General features: G+C 42.0%; 1 protein-coding gene across 3 annotated transcripts in view; it reads right to left on the minus strand.

Annotated features, from left to right (window-relative positions):
• DNAH5 (dynein axonemal heavy chain 5) overlaps nucleotides 1–19,088 on the minus strand; it is a 319,159-nt gene that overhangs the window by 6,692 nt on the left and 293,379 nt on the right. For 2 of the 3 annotated variants that reach the window (XM_051853566.3, XM_089312625.1), the window contains exons 73-78: nucleotides 17,896–18,101; nucleotides 16,262–16,465; nucleotides 13,880–14,095; nucleotides 11,454–11,666; nucleotides 7,945–8,097; nucleotides 7,308–7,539 (exon numbers count right to left, since the gene is read on the minus strand). In XM_051853566.3, the coding sequence (XP_051709526.3) occupies nucleotides 7,308–7,539; nucleotides 7,945–8,097; nucleotides 11,454–11,666; nucleotides 13,880–14,095; nucleotides 16,262–16,465; nucleotides 17,896–18,101 (1,224 nt within the window). Of the gene's footprint in view, nucleotides 1–2,515; nucleotides 2,968–7,307; nucleotides 7,540–7,944; nucleotides 8,098–11,453; nucleotides 11,667–13,879; nucleotides 14,096–16,261; nucleotides 16,466–17,895; nucleotides 18,102–19,088 lie in introns of those variants that run through there. The other variant, XM_089312626.1, reaches the window with a different exon arrangement.

The raw sequence follows: 19,088 nt of genomic DNA on the forward strand, positions 1-19,088 counted from the left end.
AATCAAGACTATTAATTATAAGAATTCTAATTTTAAAATGCTGTCTTTGACCACTCATGATGCTACACTTCTTTATCTCAATTAGAACGCTGTTCAAACGTCAAAATTAAATGTGCAGCGTGAAAAGAGTAACAGTAATGTTAGTTTTCCACTGCTAAAAAGATATCTTTTCAATTAAAAAAATCTTTTTGACTAAACAAGTTTCCAACTCAAACCAAAAAAAAAAAAACAAAAAACAAAAAAAAACGAACTAACGAACTAAAGCTTTTTCCTTTCAATACTTTGAAATTAGTTCCCTTTTCCTTTGTTTATTTTATTTTCTCCCTTACCTGCTGCTAATGAACATCACCACTGATGAATGCCCAGCAGGGTGAGTTCAGTTCTGCTATAAAAATCTGTTCTTAAGTAATAAAGAATTGCCTGTATTATAAAATTATTACTTTATTACTACCATGCTGAGATGTTCAATGTCAAATTGGCAGGGATTTTCATAATTTAGTCACAAGGGGGAAAAATGTAACACCTAACTCAATGTGGAGAAAATTTTTCTTTCATCTTATAAGAGAAATATTTTTTTACTTAAAATAACTTAATTTGAAAGAAATTGTAGTAGTTAGTGTGCAGAGAAGCTATTAGGACCTTGTGGACACCAAGTGTAGGTTTAAATCAACACTTGAACACCACTGTAGGACAGCATAGTATGTGGACCCGTATTGTGGACCCATATATGTATTTTTTAAACTCTCACTCCTCCTAAAGTGGGGATTTAAAATATTCAAGTAATGTAGCAGAAAACAATGCCTTTGATATAAGATGAGGCAAAAAGCCGGCATTTAATTTTCTCTTTATTCGGTTTTGCCGAGAAACCCTGCAGATCTCACAGGCCAGTTGATGTGTGCTTTTTTGTACTCCATCACCGAGTTAAGCTTGAAGCAGCAGTAGGCTCTAGAACTGGCTGAAAGGTCTTGTGAGTCAGCGCAGAATACATGGCAAGCACTGCTCCCTCAACGACATGCAATGCATCATTTCTCTGTGGCTGATCATTCCACAACTGGCCACTGCAGGTTATCCAGGAGTGCTTTAATAATTGCCCAGTAGTGTACCATTCATGAGGACACACGCGAAGCATATGGGAAAGCAAATCCTTTGCTCCATCTGAAATACTGTCCCAGTGCCCACCACGCAAAGAGAGTTTTCCATTTCCTATATACAGTAGTATCTCTACAGGAGTTATCACTGGCGCCATGGCAAAGGGAGTGTGACCAGTCAACACTGTGTGAAAAAGGACTCCTAAACTCCAAATACCACAAAGGGCATCATATGCCTGCTGCATAAGAACCTCAGGTGATACAAAGTTTGCAGTGCATCATGGAGTTAAGAGAAGTCCATTTTCTCCTTGAAGCTGTTTGGCAAACCCAAAATCACAGATCCGAATTGAATCTGCATTGGCTGATTCATCCATGTATAAAACATTACTAGGTTTAAGATTAAGGGAAACATTTTTACAATATGCTCACTGGAGGCAAGGATTTGATAAATCAAAATTTCTAACATATTATTTTTTCTAAAAGAACATTTGAGCATTGCTTATAAAAACATAGTTAGTACCCCAGGACTTCATATCACCCTAAGAACTAATAAATGTAAGAAGTCTTGAAAAATTTCATGGAAAATATATAATTGAAAAATGCATGGATTCAATTTTTTTGCACCAAAATAAACTTAGATTTATATCCATTTTTCCATGAACTCTTTGAAGTACCCCCCTAATACAAAAACCATAGACAGCATACTTGCCTAAGTCCTGATAAATACATGGGTACCCTCAGATTCAGCTAAGATATCAAACAACATTACATACCAAGTACTGTTTCATGCTCCTTATCTGAGGCTCAACTTTCCCTTTCCTGGGCTTCTCTTCCTTCATCCTTTAAAATCCTGATTCTCAGGGGACAGAGTTTGGTGCTGTGTTTAAGTTGCAACTCGAGATGCCTTCATCCCATATCAGAGTGCCTGGATTCAAGTCCCAGCTTCACTCCCAGTTCCAAACCTTGGGAGTCAGCAAATGATGGCTCATGTATATGGGCTCCACCCATGTGGAGGACCCTGCTCCAGTTCCATGGTCCTGGCTTCAGTCTGGCCCAGTCCTGGCTATTGCAGGCATTTGGGGAGTAAACTAACAGATGGAAGACCTCTCCCTCTCTTTCTCTCTCTATCTCTCTGTATCGCTATCAATATCTCCCCCTCTTCTTCCTTCCCTCTATTTCAAATATGATGAAATAACAAAAAAATAAATACTGGTTCTCTCCCAGTATAATCCTCAGCACCTTGAAAAGTTATATAACCTCAATGAGCTAAATCTCCCTAGCAAATTGTTGTGAAAATTAAATGACACAAGGTGAAATCCACCTGTAAAATGCTCTCCATGAATGTCAGTTCTTTGAACCCCAAACCCATTTCCACCTTCTATATGAACAACCTCCTCCAAGCAGAAGCTTTGTTATTGACATAAACACAAGTAGAGACCTGAACTCTTAGAAGCAGCCAGCAGAAGGAGCTAAACTTTGAGTCAGGGAAAACTAGGCTGGAATTTCAGCTCTACTGCTAACCAACTGCTCAACTGTATTCAAGTCATTTAGCTTCCCTGAGAGTGAGCATCTTCTTGTTAAAGATAAAATGTGGCTAAGAATAGTGGTCTTTCTTTGAGCCGGTTAATCCTCCACCTGCGGCGCCGGCATCCCATATGGGTGCCAGGTTCTAGTCCCGATTGCTCCTCTTCCAGTCCAGCTCTCTGCTCTGGCCCAGGAAGGCAGTGGAGGATGGCCCGGGTGCTTGGGCCCCTGCACCCACATGGGAGACCAAGAGGAAGCACCTGGCTCCTGGCTTCAGATCCGCGCAGCATGCCGGCCATTTGAGGGCTGAACCAACAGAAGGAAGACCTTTCTCTCTCTCTCACTGTCTAACTACCTGTCAAAAAAAAAAAAAAAGGAATAGTAGTGTTTCAAGGTCATTATAAGGGAAAGAAAGGCAGTATCTTGGTAAAAATCTCAGGGAATGTTTGGAACATACAAAAAATTAGAAAATGGTGAGGGTTCTTTTTATTACTTTTACTGGTTTTTTTTTTGTTTTTTTTTTTTTTGACAGGCAGAGTTAGACAGTGAGAGAGAAAGAGACAGAGAGAAAGCTCTTCCTTCCATTGGTTCACCCCCCCCCCAAATGGCGGCTATGGCCAGCGTGCTGCACCGATCTGAAACCAGGAGCCAGGTGCTTCCTCCTGGTCTCCCGTGCAGGTGCAGGGCCCAAGCACTTGGGCCATCCTCCACTGCCTTCCTGGGCCACAGCAGATTGTTAAGGGTCTTCCAAATAATTCTCCTGAATGTACCATGGATACTTTCATATAACCTCATCCAAAACCAAGTGCAGACTTGGTGTCTTTCTGAACAATATCCTGCTTCTCCTTTAGTTTTCTACAATTGAAGATAAATGTATTTGAAGGCATGATTCTAAGGGCAACCAAAAAGCCTGAGAGTAGGTGCTAAACTGGAGTCCAGAATGGACTTCAGGGAGATGGGCTTTCCAGAAGCTGGGGCAATAATGATGCTCAGGGGCCCAAACACTGCTCTTTCTTCTCTCTTCTGCTGCAGGACAACAAGGCACTAGTGGCATGGGGTTTGGTGCCTAAGTTGGAGATCCCATCTGAAATAGTCCAAAATTTCATATATCCACCTCACCACTCTCTAACCAGAAACATATAATTGACAGGTGATGGTCTTCTGGAATGGTGCAAACTTGAACATACAGGGGCAGTGGCAAAGCCAGAGTCAGGCAACTGTATCACCTTGGGCAGACTTGCGTGGGAGCACTTCTGGAGACACATGCCCCACTGGGAACACCAGTGCCAGGAAAAGCCTCACTAAAATCAGCTGAAACTGCTGTCATGCTATGGGACAATCCCTCTGCCTTTAAGAATCTTGGGTTTGCTGGAGGATGGTCTCTCCCAGCCCATTCACAACCCATATGGACTGATGCACATGAGAAATCCAAAAACCAGGAAGCCGTTCTAAGATCTCTCTCTCTCCTCTCATCCAAAGGACATCCAACACTTCCCCATGCCATGTTGTTCAAAACTTCAAAATCTTGCAAAGTCAACCACATCCTTCATACTTGGATAGTTTTACTCTTGCCATCCTAGTCCCCAGTATCCTCAATGCCACCCCAAAGCATGTGCCCATCACAGTCTGGATGCAACGTGTGCTCTCACCACAGCCTCTCTGATTTCATCTCTTCCCACTCTTGCCCTTCATCCTTGTTTCCCCAGTCGCATGTACCTTCTTTCCATCCCTCAAACACAGCACCCCCTTTTGTCAACTCGTGCCCTTTCACTCTCCCCTTTGCTCCTGAGTAATTGCACAGCCCCTTATGTCACTTGGATTTCACTTCACTGTTCTCTCTTCACTGAACAATCAAATCGTCTCAGACTCTAGCATACTGTGTTTATGCCTTCCTTAAACCAACAAAAAGTATCTGAAATCCCTATGTTAACCTACAGCAGTTCTCACCCTCTATAGTAGTTACATCCATGAAGTATCCAGGAACACTGACTTAACACATGCAAAGCCACTGCTCCTGAGCAAATGCATCGTGAATCTTTTTGCAAGTCTTTGGTCACAATACGTTTATCAAGCAATCAATGCATAACCTTGTTTTGTGTGTTTCTGCTTAAATGCACATTTTACTATATATTGTTGATTCACTATCATTGAATTCAAGATCAACAGCACTGTAACCCATGACTAAAGGAAGTTTATCCAACACACACATTTTTACCATGTGTCACATCATAGCCTGCGTGTACTCAGAAACAGTAGACAGCACTTAAGCACTACACTGGGGGAGGCCATCTTATTAAAAAGAAGAAAAACATGGCATTAAAGACCCCAAAAGGATACTGGTTTATAGTATTGGGAACTAGAAAGCAGAGCACCCTCCTGTATAGCCTCAGCTAAGAATATGTGTGTCAGGCAACTCAGATCTTTCACAACCCTGCTCATATCCATGAATAACCACAAACATGCCCAGAGTAGTCATTTGGGTCTCACAAACCAATTTTAGCAAGTAGGCAGATTCAAAAATCAGAACCTGCAGGTAACAAGGCCCAAGTACATCAGCTTATTGTGGGACTACCTTTTGTTCTTTGAAACCGAGCTCCATGAAAAGGAAGATACCACCTGGTCTTCTCTCATAGTTGTACCCACAGCACTAGAGCAGGGCCTGGTGGGTTGTCAGGGCCAGATAAGTAGTCACTGAAGGACTGAGTGAGCTAATGTTTCCCTCTGCCAAGAAAGGTCTTTCTCTTACTCCCTGTCATACTCATTCCTGTCCTCCAAAGCACAGCTCAAAAACAATCTCCCCTAACTTCCAAAGATAGTTACACTTCCTATTAGGCTCCCTACGCATCTTGAGTTTATCTCTATCATAATAGTCATCAGATTATATTTTAATTATTTATTTACTTATTAATCTTCATTAATTGGCTGACAATTCCTATAGGAAATATCAGTTTCATAATTATCTTTGTCTCCCCAGCATCTAAGGTCTTGGCTGACATATATTAGGCATTCAGCAAATATTTGTTTAAAAAATAAATATTTATACTTTGCAAACTTGTTCCCTTAACCCATGTTCTAAAATGTGCTACTTATCTGAGGGGTATCGTTCAAAGAGATTTTCTCCCTATTTATTTAAAGAAAAATCCTTTGTGTTTCTCTTGTTAAATCAGAACTCCGTGGAATCCACCACCAGGGCTACCTCTAGCGTCGATGGTCTGTGCAACTAAAACAAATAAGGGATTTCCTCTGTGTGGAAAAGTGATGAATGCTGAGATGTTAGCTGAGTGAGAGACAACGACAAAAGCCTCCATGAGGCCGGCGCCGCGGCTCACTAGGCTAATCCTCCGCCTAGCGGCGCCGGCACACCGGGTTCTAGTCCCAGTCGGGGCGCCGGATTCTGTCCCGGTTGCCCCTCTTCCAGGCCAGCCCTCTGCTGTGGCCAGGGAGTGCAGTGGAGGATGGCCCAGGTGCTTGGGCCCTGCACCCCATGGGAGACCAGGAAAAGCACCTGGCTCCTGGCTCCTGCCATCGGATCAGCGCGGTGCGCCGGCCGCAGTGCGCCGGCCGCGGCGGCCATTGGAGGGTGAACCAACGGCAAAAGGAAGACCTTTCTCTCTGTCTCTCTCTCTCACTGTCCACTCTGCCTGTCAAAAAAAAAAAAGCCTCCATGAAGGGCCAGTGGGTAAAACTGCCACCTGCAATGCCAGCATCCCATTTGGGCACCAGTCTAAGACTCAGCTGCTCCACCTCCAATCTAGCTCCCTGCTAATGTGCCTCGGAAAGCACTGGAGGATGGTCCAAGTGCTTGTGTCCCTACACCCACGTGGGACATCCAGAAGAAGCTCCTGACCCCTGACTTCGACCTGACCCAGCCCCAGCAGTTACAGCCATCTGCAGAGTGAACCAGCGGATGGAAGATCTCTCGATCTCTCTCTCTGTGTCTGTCTCTCTCTCTCTCTTCCTTTCTCCATGTAACTCTTACTTCCAAATAAATAAAGAAATCTTTTTTAAAAAGCCTCCACAAAACATCAGGTCAACAATGGAGAATATTTTAGATATTTTTAGAGTTGTCAAATAGAGCTTTTATTGTTTTCTCAAAATAGAATAATGTGTGTACTTCATGTAATTATTATTACATAACTATGCTGAAATATGAATCCAGAATTTTACCATTAGCTACAGGGTTATTATACCCCTGAATTCTTTCTGGGTTTTATAACCTGGCTCACTCCTCCAAGCTAATAGATCCACAGCCTCCAGGTGAGGCCAGCACAGTCCCATCGGGTAAGTCTTCTGACCACCACCCATCCCACCACATCATATCCATCTTTCAAAGCCCAGACCAAGCTCAACTGCTCAACTGCTCCTGAGGCACTGACTCCAACCATTTCCTCCAACTGGATCTCATCTTCATTTCCCTCCATTTATTACTGTGCCAAACATTTAATTCTTACTTCATCAGCTAAAGCTTATCATGAGTTTCATGAGCACCCATATTTTAGGCAAGGACATCTAGAATTATTGTGTCTCAAATAATCCTCAGGTGTCTAGAAGACAATAAGTTCTGATTAAACATAGGTGTGGATATAAGGCTACTTGAAAAAACAGTAAGATTTCTATTATATGATAACAAAAATAGCAAGATCTTCTGTTTATAATGTCATGTAATATTACCAACACCCAAATAAGACAACTTACTATTGTTTTCTGCATAAATCCTTATGACAGGCATCAATTCAAAGAGCACTTTGGGTTTTGATTCAGTGAGTTTCATGTTCCTCTTGTCCCAGCCAGCACCTTCAAGATACAAGCCATAGACATAGACACCCTCTGTGGGAGGGGCAAGAATGTCATCTCTCATCCATTTGGTGACTTCATTGCAAAGCACCATGTTGTCCAGAGCCCAGCCTTTGTTGGCCCGAGTTATTTCCTATTCAGGGTGGCAAACGACAAAGGAAGCAATTAGAGTTTTTTCTTAGGAGAGTGTGACAATGATTAAAGTTCAGCTACAAATAACCCCAATTTAAAAGAAATGAAAGAGTATTTAAAGAATTAAAAAGATTCTCTCATAAAAATACCCACGTCTTCATATGACCACATGTACTTTAAAAATATATGTCAAATCAGGCATGAAAGAATAAATAATTTGGAATTCATCTAGTAGGCCGAAAACAAATGATTGGATTTATGTTCATGACAATGTGATTGCCAGTACCAAAAAGAGATGGTCATCATCTAGTTTATCCTATTATTCTATTATTGAAAGCTATAATGAAAGAAGAAATTTTTGCAGAGGAAAATGTAACAACACAATGGTACAAATCAGAACTCTCACCTGTCGCATTGCAGTTAAAAATCCTTGTGGATTAAAAAAGCCTGTCATCCAAAAGCAATGGGGTCGGCCATTGAAAACCCAAGAGGTAAACTGGCAGTTCCTTTCTATTAGTTCAGTAAACCAGAAACCCAGGGTACTTGAAACCCACGATGCCTGAAATACAAATATTAAAAAATTAATTAACATGGGTTTAATCTGCTATACTAACTGGCTATGTTACTAAAAAAAATGAAATATCAATTTCACTTTTACAATGACACTGTCCCTGAGTTGTGAATTCCCCTTGGGATCTGACATATGACCTTTCCAAATTATTCCTTTTCCTTCAAGATATTAATGACACAAAGATATGATAGAACCAGCTAATCATCACATGAATAACAGGTCAATTCACAGAGCAATTCAAGATGTCTGATGTCCATAGAGTCACTTTCCACAAACCATATATTCATGAACATTTTTACTATGGAGCAATCAAAGCAATGTTTTGGATTATACTTAATAGGACTCCACCATTTTTCCTTAGAATTCAACTTCAATATTATTTCAGGGTTTTTATTTACATAAACATGCTCATGGCCTCATCCAGAGAAATCCTCGACACTTTAAAATACATTCTCTGGGCAATAAATCATATAATCCTTTCTCTATTTATTTTTAATGAGGTAAACAACAGTTACTTTGTGTGGTGTTTACCTCTTTAGAATATACTTTCATTTCCTCACATAAAGGAGCAGAAATGGAAACCCAGGTTTCTTTCACAATGACAAGTGATTTGCATTCACTGCCTCTATCTTTCTCCTCAGGGAGAACTCAGGCTCATGTGTGGAACTTCCATTATGACAACTGGCATGGGTATGTCATTAATATAAGAAGTAGCATTGGCAGGGATCACCAAATCACCTATGTATCAATCAATGTAGTAATTAACCTGGGTAGGTATATCACTTGAATTTCAAATATCTTGAGAATTAATTTACCTATTTTTCAAGAGCTACTGAGATCCCAAAGACTGATAATAAGTGAAGAGGGATAAAAACCTGAATAAAAGGGTCACAACTTAGAAATTAAGTAACTCATTATATACCATATAAGTGTGACAACTAAAACAGACCAGTTTATACCACATTTTGTCTGAGAGTAGAGGGGGCCATCAATGGGAGGGTGTCTCCTGGAAGGATACCTGTTTCAAAGTCTCCAGGTGCTGGCCCAATTGGGATAGCTGATTCAGTGGGGAATGAATTTTCAAAGGCCAGTGACCTGGAAGGTTCTCCCTCTGTTGTTGGCATTGAAAAGAGGCAATTCAAATAGAATACTCTCTGGCCTTAGCAATGAGTTTTTGAAGACAAGAATAAAACGAAGAGTTCTGGTCAAAGCTGACTCTGGTTTCTAAGCTCTGTGATGGTGTCTGAGGTGGAGAATACAACAAGATGAAGCCTTAATTGCTATATGCTGCCTTCAGGGCCCAGAGCCTTGGAATCTGCTGAAGCTGTGAGTGACATATGCGGCTCAGCACTACACGAGTCCTCTCTAAGAGACCACCTGCTCTAACCCCTACACATCTCACCTGCCTACTGATCTGAGTCTCCTGCAGATGGTCAAGCCTCCAGTCAGTCCCACCTGCCATTTCATCTCTAGATGCTGCCCTCTCTGTTCATACCTCAATATGACCCAATCTCCAGCCTCCCTGCCCTCTCCAGACCTTCCACTATACCGTCAACATTTTCAAATCTGTCATCAGGAAACTCTTAAAATACAGGTTACTGCCTTCGTCATACTCCACAGCCCTCATCACCAACCTCTTTCATTTCTGACTGTTAGTGTCAGGCCACCACTGCCCATCATTCTCTTCCTTTGAGTCTCATGCCATCTGGACATATCACTCTCGCCCTTCTTATCATTTTCGTCTACTGATCACACCACCTACGCATCAAGAATTTAGGCTCCTGGTTTACTCTTCCACTCAATCCCCCAAATAATCATGATAATGATGATGGCAGTGGTATTAGTGATGGTGGTGGTATGGCAGAGGTGATGGTGGTGGCAAAGGTGATGATGGTGACAGGCAGAGTGGACAGTGAGAGAGAGAGACAGAGAGAAAGGTCTTCCTTTTGCCGTTGGTTCACCCTCCAATGGCCGCCGCGGCCGGCGCACCACACTGATCCGATGGCAGGAGCCAGGTGCTTCTCCTGGTCTCCCATGGGGTGCAGGGCCCAAGCACTTAGGCCATCCTCCACTGCACTCCCTGGCCACAGCAGACAGCTGGCCTGGAAGAGGGGCAACTGGGACAGAATCCGGCGCCCCAACCGGGACTAGAACCCGGTGTGCTGGCGCCGCAAGGTGGAGGGTTAGCCTAGTAAGCCGCGGCGCTGGCCAACACATCCTACTTTCAACGCTGTATCTTCTCTATCATAATTAACCTTAGCAATTTCATTTACATCTCCCCACACAATGGGCATGCTTATAACACATACACACACACACACATTCACACTTAAATATGGTACAAAGAGAAGGAAGCCATTTAGGCTCCATTCCCAAAAATGTCCTCTCCAAAAATACTTATTTTCATACATGCAAAGACAGGAGTTAATTTTATCAAACCTATATGTTTATGGAGTCATGTCGACTCATCTAGACATGTTCGGTGTCTTTATTTAAATTAGTATTCTTTAAAACCACATCTGGGCCAGTGTCGCGGCTTACTAGGCTAATCCTCTGCCTGTGGTGCCGGCACTCTGGGTTCTAGTCCCAGTTGGGGCGCCAGTTCTGTCCCAATTGCTCCTCTTCCAGGCCAGCTCTCTGCTGTGGCCCGGGAAGGCAATGGAGGATGGCCCAAGTGCTTGGGCCCTGCACCCGCATGGGAGACCAGGAAGAAGCACCTGGCTCCTGGCACACTGGCCATGGCGGCCATTTCGGGGGTGAACCAATGGAAGGAAGACCTTTCTCTCTGTCTCTCTCTTTCACTGTCTAACTGCCTGTCAAATTAAACACACACACACACACACACACACACACACATCTGTCTAGCACAAGTGCCAAGAAGTAATCAGTAAGCATACTATTAAATTATTATCTTGTTGAGATCCACACAGTACACACCGTATTACTCACACAGCAAATAAAACATTTTTCTTGTTGGTGTGATTTTTATATACTGATATATGTATGTCCAAGGATGCTGCATTCAAAAAAGCTAACATCATGGGCTTGTTAAGTCCTGGAATTTGAGTTAAATTCTGATCTGGAAAAACATATAATCCTTCCCTCCCAACCTCAGGATCCTCATCTGCAAATGTAAAATGAGAGCAATACCACACAAACTTTAAGTGAAAAAATGCATGTAGATTGCCTGGTAGAGCCTGTGATGTGTGCGACTCACTGCACTGAGGGATTCTTCCCTAACCCAAGGAACTGCTCTAAGTAAAGTAGCCTTGGTTGCTTTCCACTTGCCAACTGCCACGATTCACGACAGTGTTTATGCAGCAGGAAAGCGGGCGTGTACATACTTTCTTCCACTGAGCCGGAATTCGGGCGTCAAACATGCAGTCCAACGCGTCTCGCAGGCTTTCGCTCATGACGATGGTGCCGTCGATGGCGAGCTGGAGCTCAGTCAGGGTGCTGCGGACCAGGCTGAGGACCCTCTGCATTCGGTCAATCTCCTGCCTGAGAAAAATGTTCATCGGCTGGAACGCACCCATCTTTTGCAGCCTCTCCTTCACCTGTCAGGGAGACATTAAAGCACATGGTCAAAATTAGACATTAGATCATTAACTGAAACTAATGACTTTATGGAGCTGGTACCATGGGACTTCCTAAATATGTCCCATTTTTTCTTTTAATTCCATTAAAAAATTCTTTCCAATGACACAAAACAGGCAATAATCAGTCTGAATTCTCATACCATGTGGGAAAGACCAGGCAGTCATTAATCCACAGAAGAGCATGAAACACACAGCCACAACCACACAGTCTTCCGGACAGCAAATGCTCTTATTTGGGAAACATCCCCTTACATCAGTCTGAGCTGTTTCAAACACATGTGTGTATAACTACAAGCAGAAGGGCATGTATATGCAACCATTCTACTGGTTGTCTCAAGCAACTAGACTTGTATTTCTCCATCAAAGCATCCATCTATCCATCTGCATCCTACAAGAATTTACTTAGTCTTCTATATACTAGAGCTTCTGCTAGACTGAGTTGCTTTATTCTAAGGTAGCAATGATAAATTCAGCAAAGGGAGAAGTTTTCCACATCTACTTAGAATGTTTATTTACATAATTATTACTCTATTTTTAGATGTTTTTATTGCTTCATAAATATTTCAACCCCTGTTGGATGTGAATGACCTCTCTCCTGATTCTGTAATGAAGAGTGCTTATGAAACCTAATAAGAGTATTGATTTTCTCCAGCCAAGTGAATGAAGATTCTTCCAGGGAAATTATTCCCTTGATGATAGGTCTTTGAGTTCAGTCTGTAGCATTAGCAGCCAAAATCATTGGCTTAGTAGGAAACAACAGCATGCAAAAGACACAAAATTCTGCAAGATTCCTTTTGAAAAGCCAGATGAGAATGTGAAAAACTACCAAGAAGCATGGTGACTTTGTGACAGAAGTACCATGTGGTTAATTCAGGTCATCCCTTTAGACTACATGGAAAGTAAGCCATTTCTGTTTGCTTTTATCAAAGATTTTTGAAAATATTACCAGGGTGAAGCATCTCACAATATTAATTATAATGTATAAGATATTAATTTTCAGGGCAAGTATTTGGCATAGCAGTTAAAACACCCATTAAGATGTCCATATCCCCTATCAGAATGCCAGGGCTGGAGTCCTGGTTTAGCTCCTCATTTCAGGTTGACTGTGTACCCTGGGAGGTAGCAATGATGACTTGAGTAGCTAGGTTCCTGCCACCCATGTGGGAGAACTAGACTGAGTTCCTAGCTCCTAGCATCAGTTTGCCCAAGCCCCAAATCTTATAGGCCTTTGCAGAGTAAATCAACAGAGAGAAAAATCTCTCTCTCTTTCCACATATGTGTCCCTCTCTCCCTCCCTCCCAAATAAATAAATTTCATAATAATAAATTTGCTTAGAAGCTAATTACATAATGAAATATCAATTTTCAAAACAAGTGACATAAAGATGCTGCAAAGGGGTCACTAAATAAATGCAGACTTTCTGAAATTAAGAGGACTTGAATTTTAATTTATATATATATATATTTTAAATCAGGTGTTTTAATCTGATATTACACTGCTTTCCTTTCAAGAAATGGCAATAGGAAGTACCTGTAGGAAGGTTCTAGAAAGCAATCCTAATCTATCAGAAAATAAATATAATTTAAGAACAAATATCAACATCCTCATCAGGTTTCTTTACCGCTTATATTGAAACAATTAAATTCATGGACTCAAAAACATCTTTGTCTAGTTCTTTAAGAAGCTGGTTCTTATATTTTTTCTTTTTTAAAAAATATTTAATTATTTATTTGAGAGGCAGAGTTACAGACAGAAAGAGGGAGAGGCAGAAAAAGGTCTTCCATCTGCTGGTTCACTCCCCAAATGGCTGCAATGGCCAGAGCTGAGCCAATCTAAAGGCAGGAGCCAGGAGCTTCTTCCAGGACTCTCACTGTGGTGCAGGGGCCCAAGTACTTGGGCCATATTCCACTGCTTTCCCAAGCCATAAGCAGAGAGCTGGATTGGAAGCACAGCACTTGGGACACGAACTCTCGCCCACATGAGAAGTTGGCGCTACAGGCAGAGGCTTAACCTAATATGCCACACCTCTGGCCCCTATATATTTTTTTTTAATTTCAGAAAAGTTATCTGTGCCTACCTTCCTTCCTCCTTACCCTCCCTCCACCCCAGCTCCACTCCTAGAACACACAAACACACAGAGTTGACATTTTGTCAGGATCTTGGCCACTCACATCAAATGGGCTGTAGTCCGGGGGCAGCTTCTCTAGCATATCATCAGCCAGCCGGGCCACCACAGCCTCCCGGGTCTCATCCCCTCCTCCAGAGCTGTCTTTGGGTTGGATGCCCAGGATGGTGTCCAGCACGTCCTTGGACAGCTTGCTCTGGTAAGTGATGTCTGCATTGGGGTGCAGTCCAAAGACCTCCGGACTGTCATAGGCAGGCAAGCTCTGGACAACACAACACAGACAAGCACAGACTGGCAACCTGAGCACGAGATAAATTCTATTGTCTGAGAAAATACAAATGTTTTGGTTAGGCTAAGCATTTCTGTGATGTGTCTTCTTTCTGTCAAGCTACAAACCTCAGCAATTTCTAACCTTGAAAAACACAAAATAGGCTCATGGATCTTTAAGATTTGGACCACAATTGCGATTTCATTAGGGATACTATATTGTGGTACAATATGGGAGACAGAAATGGGGTTATGAATTGGCATTTTCTTCCTGATCATCTAATCCAATTCAAACCACCTGTTGAAATAGATGTTGTATAACTAACAGTTAATGTAAGATGGCACAAGATACCAGGAAATAAGATTATCAAACATGGATCAAATAAAGCCACAGGTGGCAGTTGTACTCTCCCAGAGAGAAAGAGAGAGACTAGAAAAAGAGATTCAGAGAGCAACAGAGTTAGGAAGAAAAACAAACAGGAGAGATAGAAATACCAAAAACAGAACAAATGAACAAAAAACCTCCTCCACCAAAAACAGAAAATTGCCTAAAATTTGACTTACATTTCTATGTAGAAATCTTCTCCTTAACTTAATTGTTGTCTTATTTATACTTTCCCTCCATTCTTCTCCCTTATTTTATCCCTCTTTACATAATGTCTTCTTATGAGATATTCAAATGCATTGTGAAATGGAGTATATATTTAAAAATATATATATGGGTATGCCTAAATTTACACTTTCCTAGACACTTTTCCTATTTATTGCTAATGATTTAAAGACACATAAAGTACAGTAAAACGAATACATTTGTTGTTTTGAATTTTAAAAGTGTAGAAGTGGTAATATATGATAAACTCATTATGTTTATATATCAAAAAATCCTGTAAATATACTGATAAATTAATCCTTTGAGAGTAACTGTGCTGCAATTTGTTCATTCAGAGATAAATCATAAGAGACCAAAGAGAACACTAAATCATAATTTAATGAATTCAAGGTATAGAAACAGAAAATATTGTTACCTTTGATTTTTTTTTAACCCCTACATGATCCCAAATTTCCTGTTAAAGTCTACTTTATGCCTTCTTATAGAAGTTCTTCTCAACCAGGGACAATTTCTCCCCCAAGAAAACATTTGGTAATATTGTTTTGTTTTGTTTTGTTTTGTTTACAGGCAGAGTGGACAGTGGGAGAGAGAGAGACAGAAAGAAAGGTCTTCCTTTGCCGTTGGTTCACCCTCCAATGGCCACCGCGGCCGGCGCGCTGCAGCCGGCGCACCGCGCTGATCCGATGGCAGGAGCCAGGTGCTTCTCCTGGTCTCCCATGGGGTGCAGGGCCCAAACACTTGGGCCATGCTCCACTGCACTCCCGGGCCACAGCAGAGAGCTGGCCTGGAAGAGGGGCAACCGGGACAGAATCTGGTGCCCCGACCGGGACTAGAACCCGGTGTGCCAGCGCCGCAAGGCAGAGGATTAGCCTATTGAGCCGTGGCGCCAGCTGATAATATCTTGAGATATTGTTGGGTCTCACAACTAGGTGTGGGGTTGTGCTACTAACATCTAGTGGACAGAGGCCAAGGATGCTGATAGACATCTTACAATGCACAGGACAGTCTCCCACACCGAGAATCATCCAACTCCAAAAGTCACCAGGGCAAGGTTGAGAGACCCTGCCTAGAGGAAGCTCTCACTCAAAGCAGGTTCCTGATATACCCATATGCTGTCCATTGCACCAGGGTTAAGGGATAGATGGCAAAGGATGAGTCGAGTGGATGGAGAAACAGCAGAGCAAGTCTAAAGGATGTCTCTCCCCTGCTGCTGTGACAGCTGAAATCTCACAGCAGAGTGCTGCAGGCATCTGTGCCCATGCCCTAGTTCTGAATCTGCCCCATCTTTCATCTTCCCAAAGGGAATCACGACTGAGGCACTGGAAGAGGGGCTGCAGAAGGAATTCATGTGAAACACACACTCAGAACAAGACAAACATTTTCATCACCCAGTGAATAAAAAATATGGAGAAAGCATCTATAACAGAAGCTTTGGAATATATCACCTTTAACATTCATTTTAGAAACAGTACAGGCAGTATAAATAAATATACAAAAGGTCAAATGGCTGCAAATATTTATTCTAGGCATAAAATTCTGAAGTTGACAAACCTGGATATATTGGAGATAGTTGTCCACAGTGCTGCATTTTGGAATATTGTATCCTTGATAAAAGTTGAAATCTGGTCCAAACATATTTTCACTGAACCAAACCTTAGCAAATGTGTTCAGCAACCTCTTATCATAGTCATCAGTGACTCTGCCTCCATATTGAATCTCTCCTATCATGTAGCGGACGGTGGTCCAGGACACACCCTGAGAAAGTTCACAGAATAATTAAGTAGAACTGACTGCCACCTTGTCATTAATCTCGCTGCCAAGTAACATCTACGTATTCACCCTCATCGGCAGTATTCACACTACCAGCCTTTCCTCACCAAGAATGTGAAAGGAAGTGAAGAGACAAAATTAGATATGCAAACACAAGTTGCTACTCAAAGCTCATGTTCAGGACTTCAAATTGGCTTCTTAATGCATTCAAGTGTTTTCAGACTTTAATATTAATGGGGAAAAAGTTTACTAATGACAATATTGAGGTGGTTCTTTAAAAAACAAACACTGCAAGAATAATCTAGACTCTCATTTTCATGTCTTAGGATTAAAAAAAAAATTATCCCCACTCTGCCCCCACAGTTGCCCACTCCAGGTCGTCATATGGAATACCACTTTGCCTTTGAGAAAGAAACAATAATAAAAATATGTCTGATCTTTCACACCTCAAGCAAGGACAGAGTCAGCCTAGAATGAAATGGCCCAAGCCTGGCCTCTCTCCCCTACCCCTACTACTAGGGCACATCTAGGCAAGGTCCAGCCTTAAAGGATCCTTGCTTCTGGCAAGAGATGATCTGAGATTGGCAGATCTTCTGGACCAGAGCACAGGTTTTCTCTTCACCAATGCCACAAGAGCTAGAGGAAGGGCTGCCAACGGCTGCCCCCTTTTTTCCTCAGCTAGGGTTTTTTGGGGACAGGGTCTGGCAACGTGATGATCTTAGCGGATAATCTGCTGAGTTCCCTGTCAGTTACCTTTCAGCCCCTAGAAGGGAATGTGGGGCCCACCTCTTTTTGTACGTACACCACTCAATGCCCTTCCCTCTTACACACACATTGCAAGCCTTCCCTCTCAAACAAAAAACAAGACAAAAATCTGCCCATGTTTTCTTGAAATAAAAAGGTAGTACAGGCGCCAGTGCAGGTCGTGTAGCGGGTAAAGCCACTGACTGCAGCCAGCATCCCATATGGGTGAAGGTTCGAGTCCTGGCTGCTCTACTTCCAATACAGCTCCCTGCTGATGTGCCTGGGAAAGCAGTGGAAGAGGGCTCGAGTGCTTAAGCCCCTGCACCCACATGGGAGACCCAAAAGAAGCTCCTCGCCCCTGGCTTCATATTGGCCCAGCTCCAACCATTGCAGCCATCTGGGCAGTGAACCAGATGATGGAAGACATATCCATATGTCTATCTGTCTGTCCCTCTCTCTCTCTCTCTCTCTCTCTGCCAGTGCCTCTCTGTAATTCTACCTTTCAAATAAATAAAATAAATCTTTAAAAAAGGCAATGTAATTTAGAAGATGATTTTGCAAGCACAGAATATCTTCGTCTTACATAATCTGCCCCAAAGCAGGGCAGTCAAGTGAGCTGGATGACCCAGGCCCACCAACTACAGGTGGCAAGGTAGCAGGTATAGCAGTACCTTTTTGACATCCATGTCATCTAAGTGGTTTTGGATGAACTGCACGGTGGCATTGAAGTCTGCTTGATTAAATTCATAGGGGATATTCCACCCTAGGGCACCAAACTTGCGCCTCTCCTGGACCGTGGAGTGCAGGAAAGCCACTGCGTACAGCATGGGCTTCCACTGGGTCCCAGAGCTCACATCCAGCAAGTCTTGGCTCACACCTGCCATTATCAGTTGGGTGAAAAAAAAAAAAGTATCATCTCTCAAATATCTTTACTTTCTATTACTTTTATAGGTAATTAATTACTTTATCAATTCTGACTATTCACTTATTTTGATTTATTTCTATGATAAGTATAATTAACTTTTGTTTGTCGAGAGGCCATTTCCAGCAGGTTAATGTGGGGCTAACAATGAGATGGAAGGATAATGGCAGTTAAAATACATACTACTGCTACTATAACCACCTCTACTCATTAGCATATTATTATTATTTGGGGATTATACTTAGAACATTTACTTTTAATGAACTTTATAGTAATTAAGATAGTAATACAGAAGTGCATTATACCCCAAGAATATGATCCAAACAATTTACTCCAAATTTAAATGTTATATTTAATCATTTATTATTTGACTTTTTTACTGCTATTATCATCCACTCTATTTTATCTTGGATATTGGCTAGAATTCAAATCTTGTTGCCAAACCAATAATATATTCACTCATATTTTCCAGACTGAAATATAATTGTTACATTATTATTCACTATATCATTTTAATTAAAATTCATTCCCATCCTCTTGGAAGGATCTTATTGTCTCTATTTTACACACAAGAAAACTGAAATACAAGCTGCTTGGGTGACTGGCACTCAAGAGAACAAAGCACTTGTTAACACCTAGTTCCAGAATGAAGATTTTTGGCTCCAAGTCCCAGAGGCAACACTCCACGAAGCAGAGGAAGCAAAGACAAAGAGCACAAACTCGGTTCCAATCACAACTGGAGGGACATCTGAGTCTCTTTTTGTTGATTTTCTGTACTGTTTGATTTTTGACTCAGCATTCTGACAGATGGCCCTAATGACATGAAAGCAGGCTGTAACTTTGGTACAGACTCTCCTCTTAGAAGAGGCTATGGTACCACTTCAAGTACGGGGCACAAAGAGCATAAGACAAAATTGCCTATGCTTGATGTTAGCATAAAAA

Source organism: Oryctolagus cuniculus, chromosome 14, assembly GCF_051225735.1.
Source record: "Oryctolagus cuniculus isolate XC-2025 breed Fujian yellow rabbit chromosome 14, ASM5122573v1, whole genome shotgun sequence".
NCBI lineage: Eukaryota > Metazoa > Chordata > Mammalia > Lagomorpha > Leporidae > Oryctolagus > Oryctolagus cuniculus.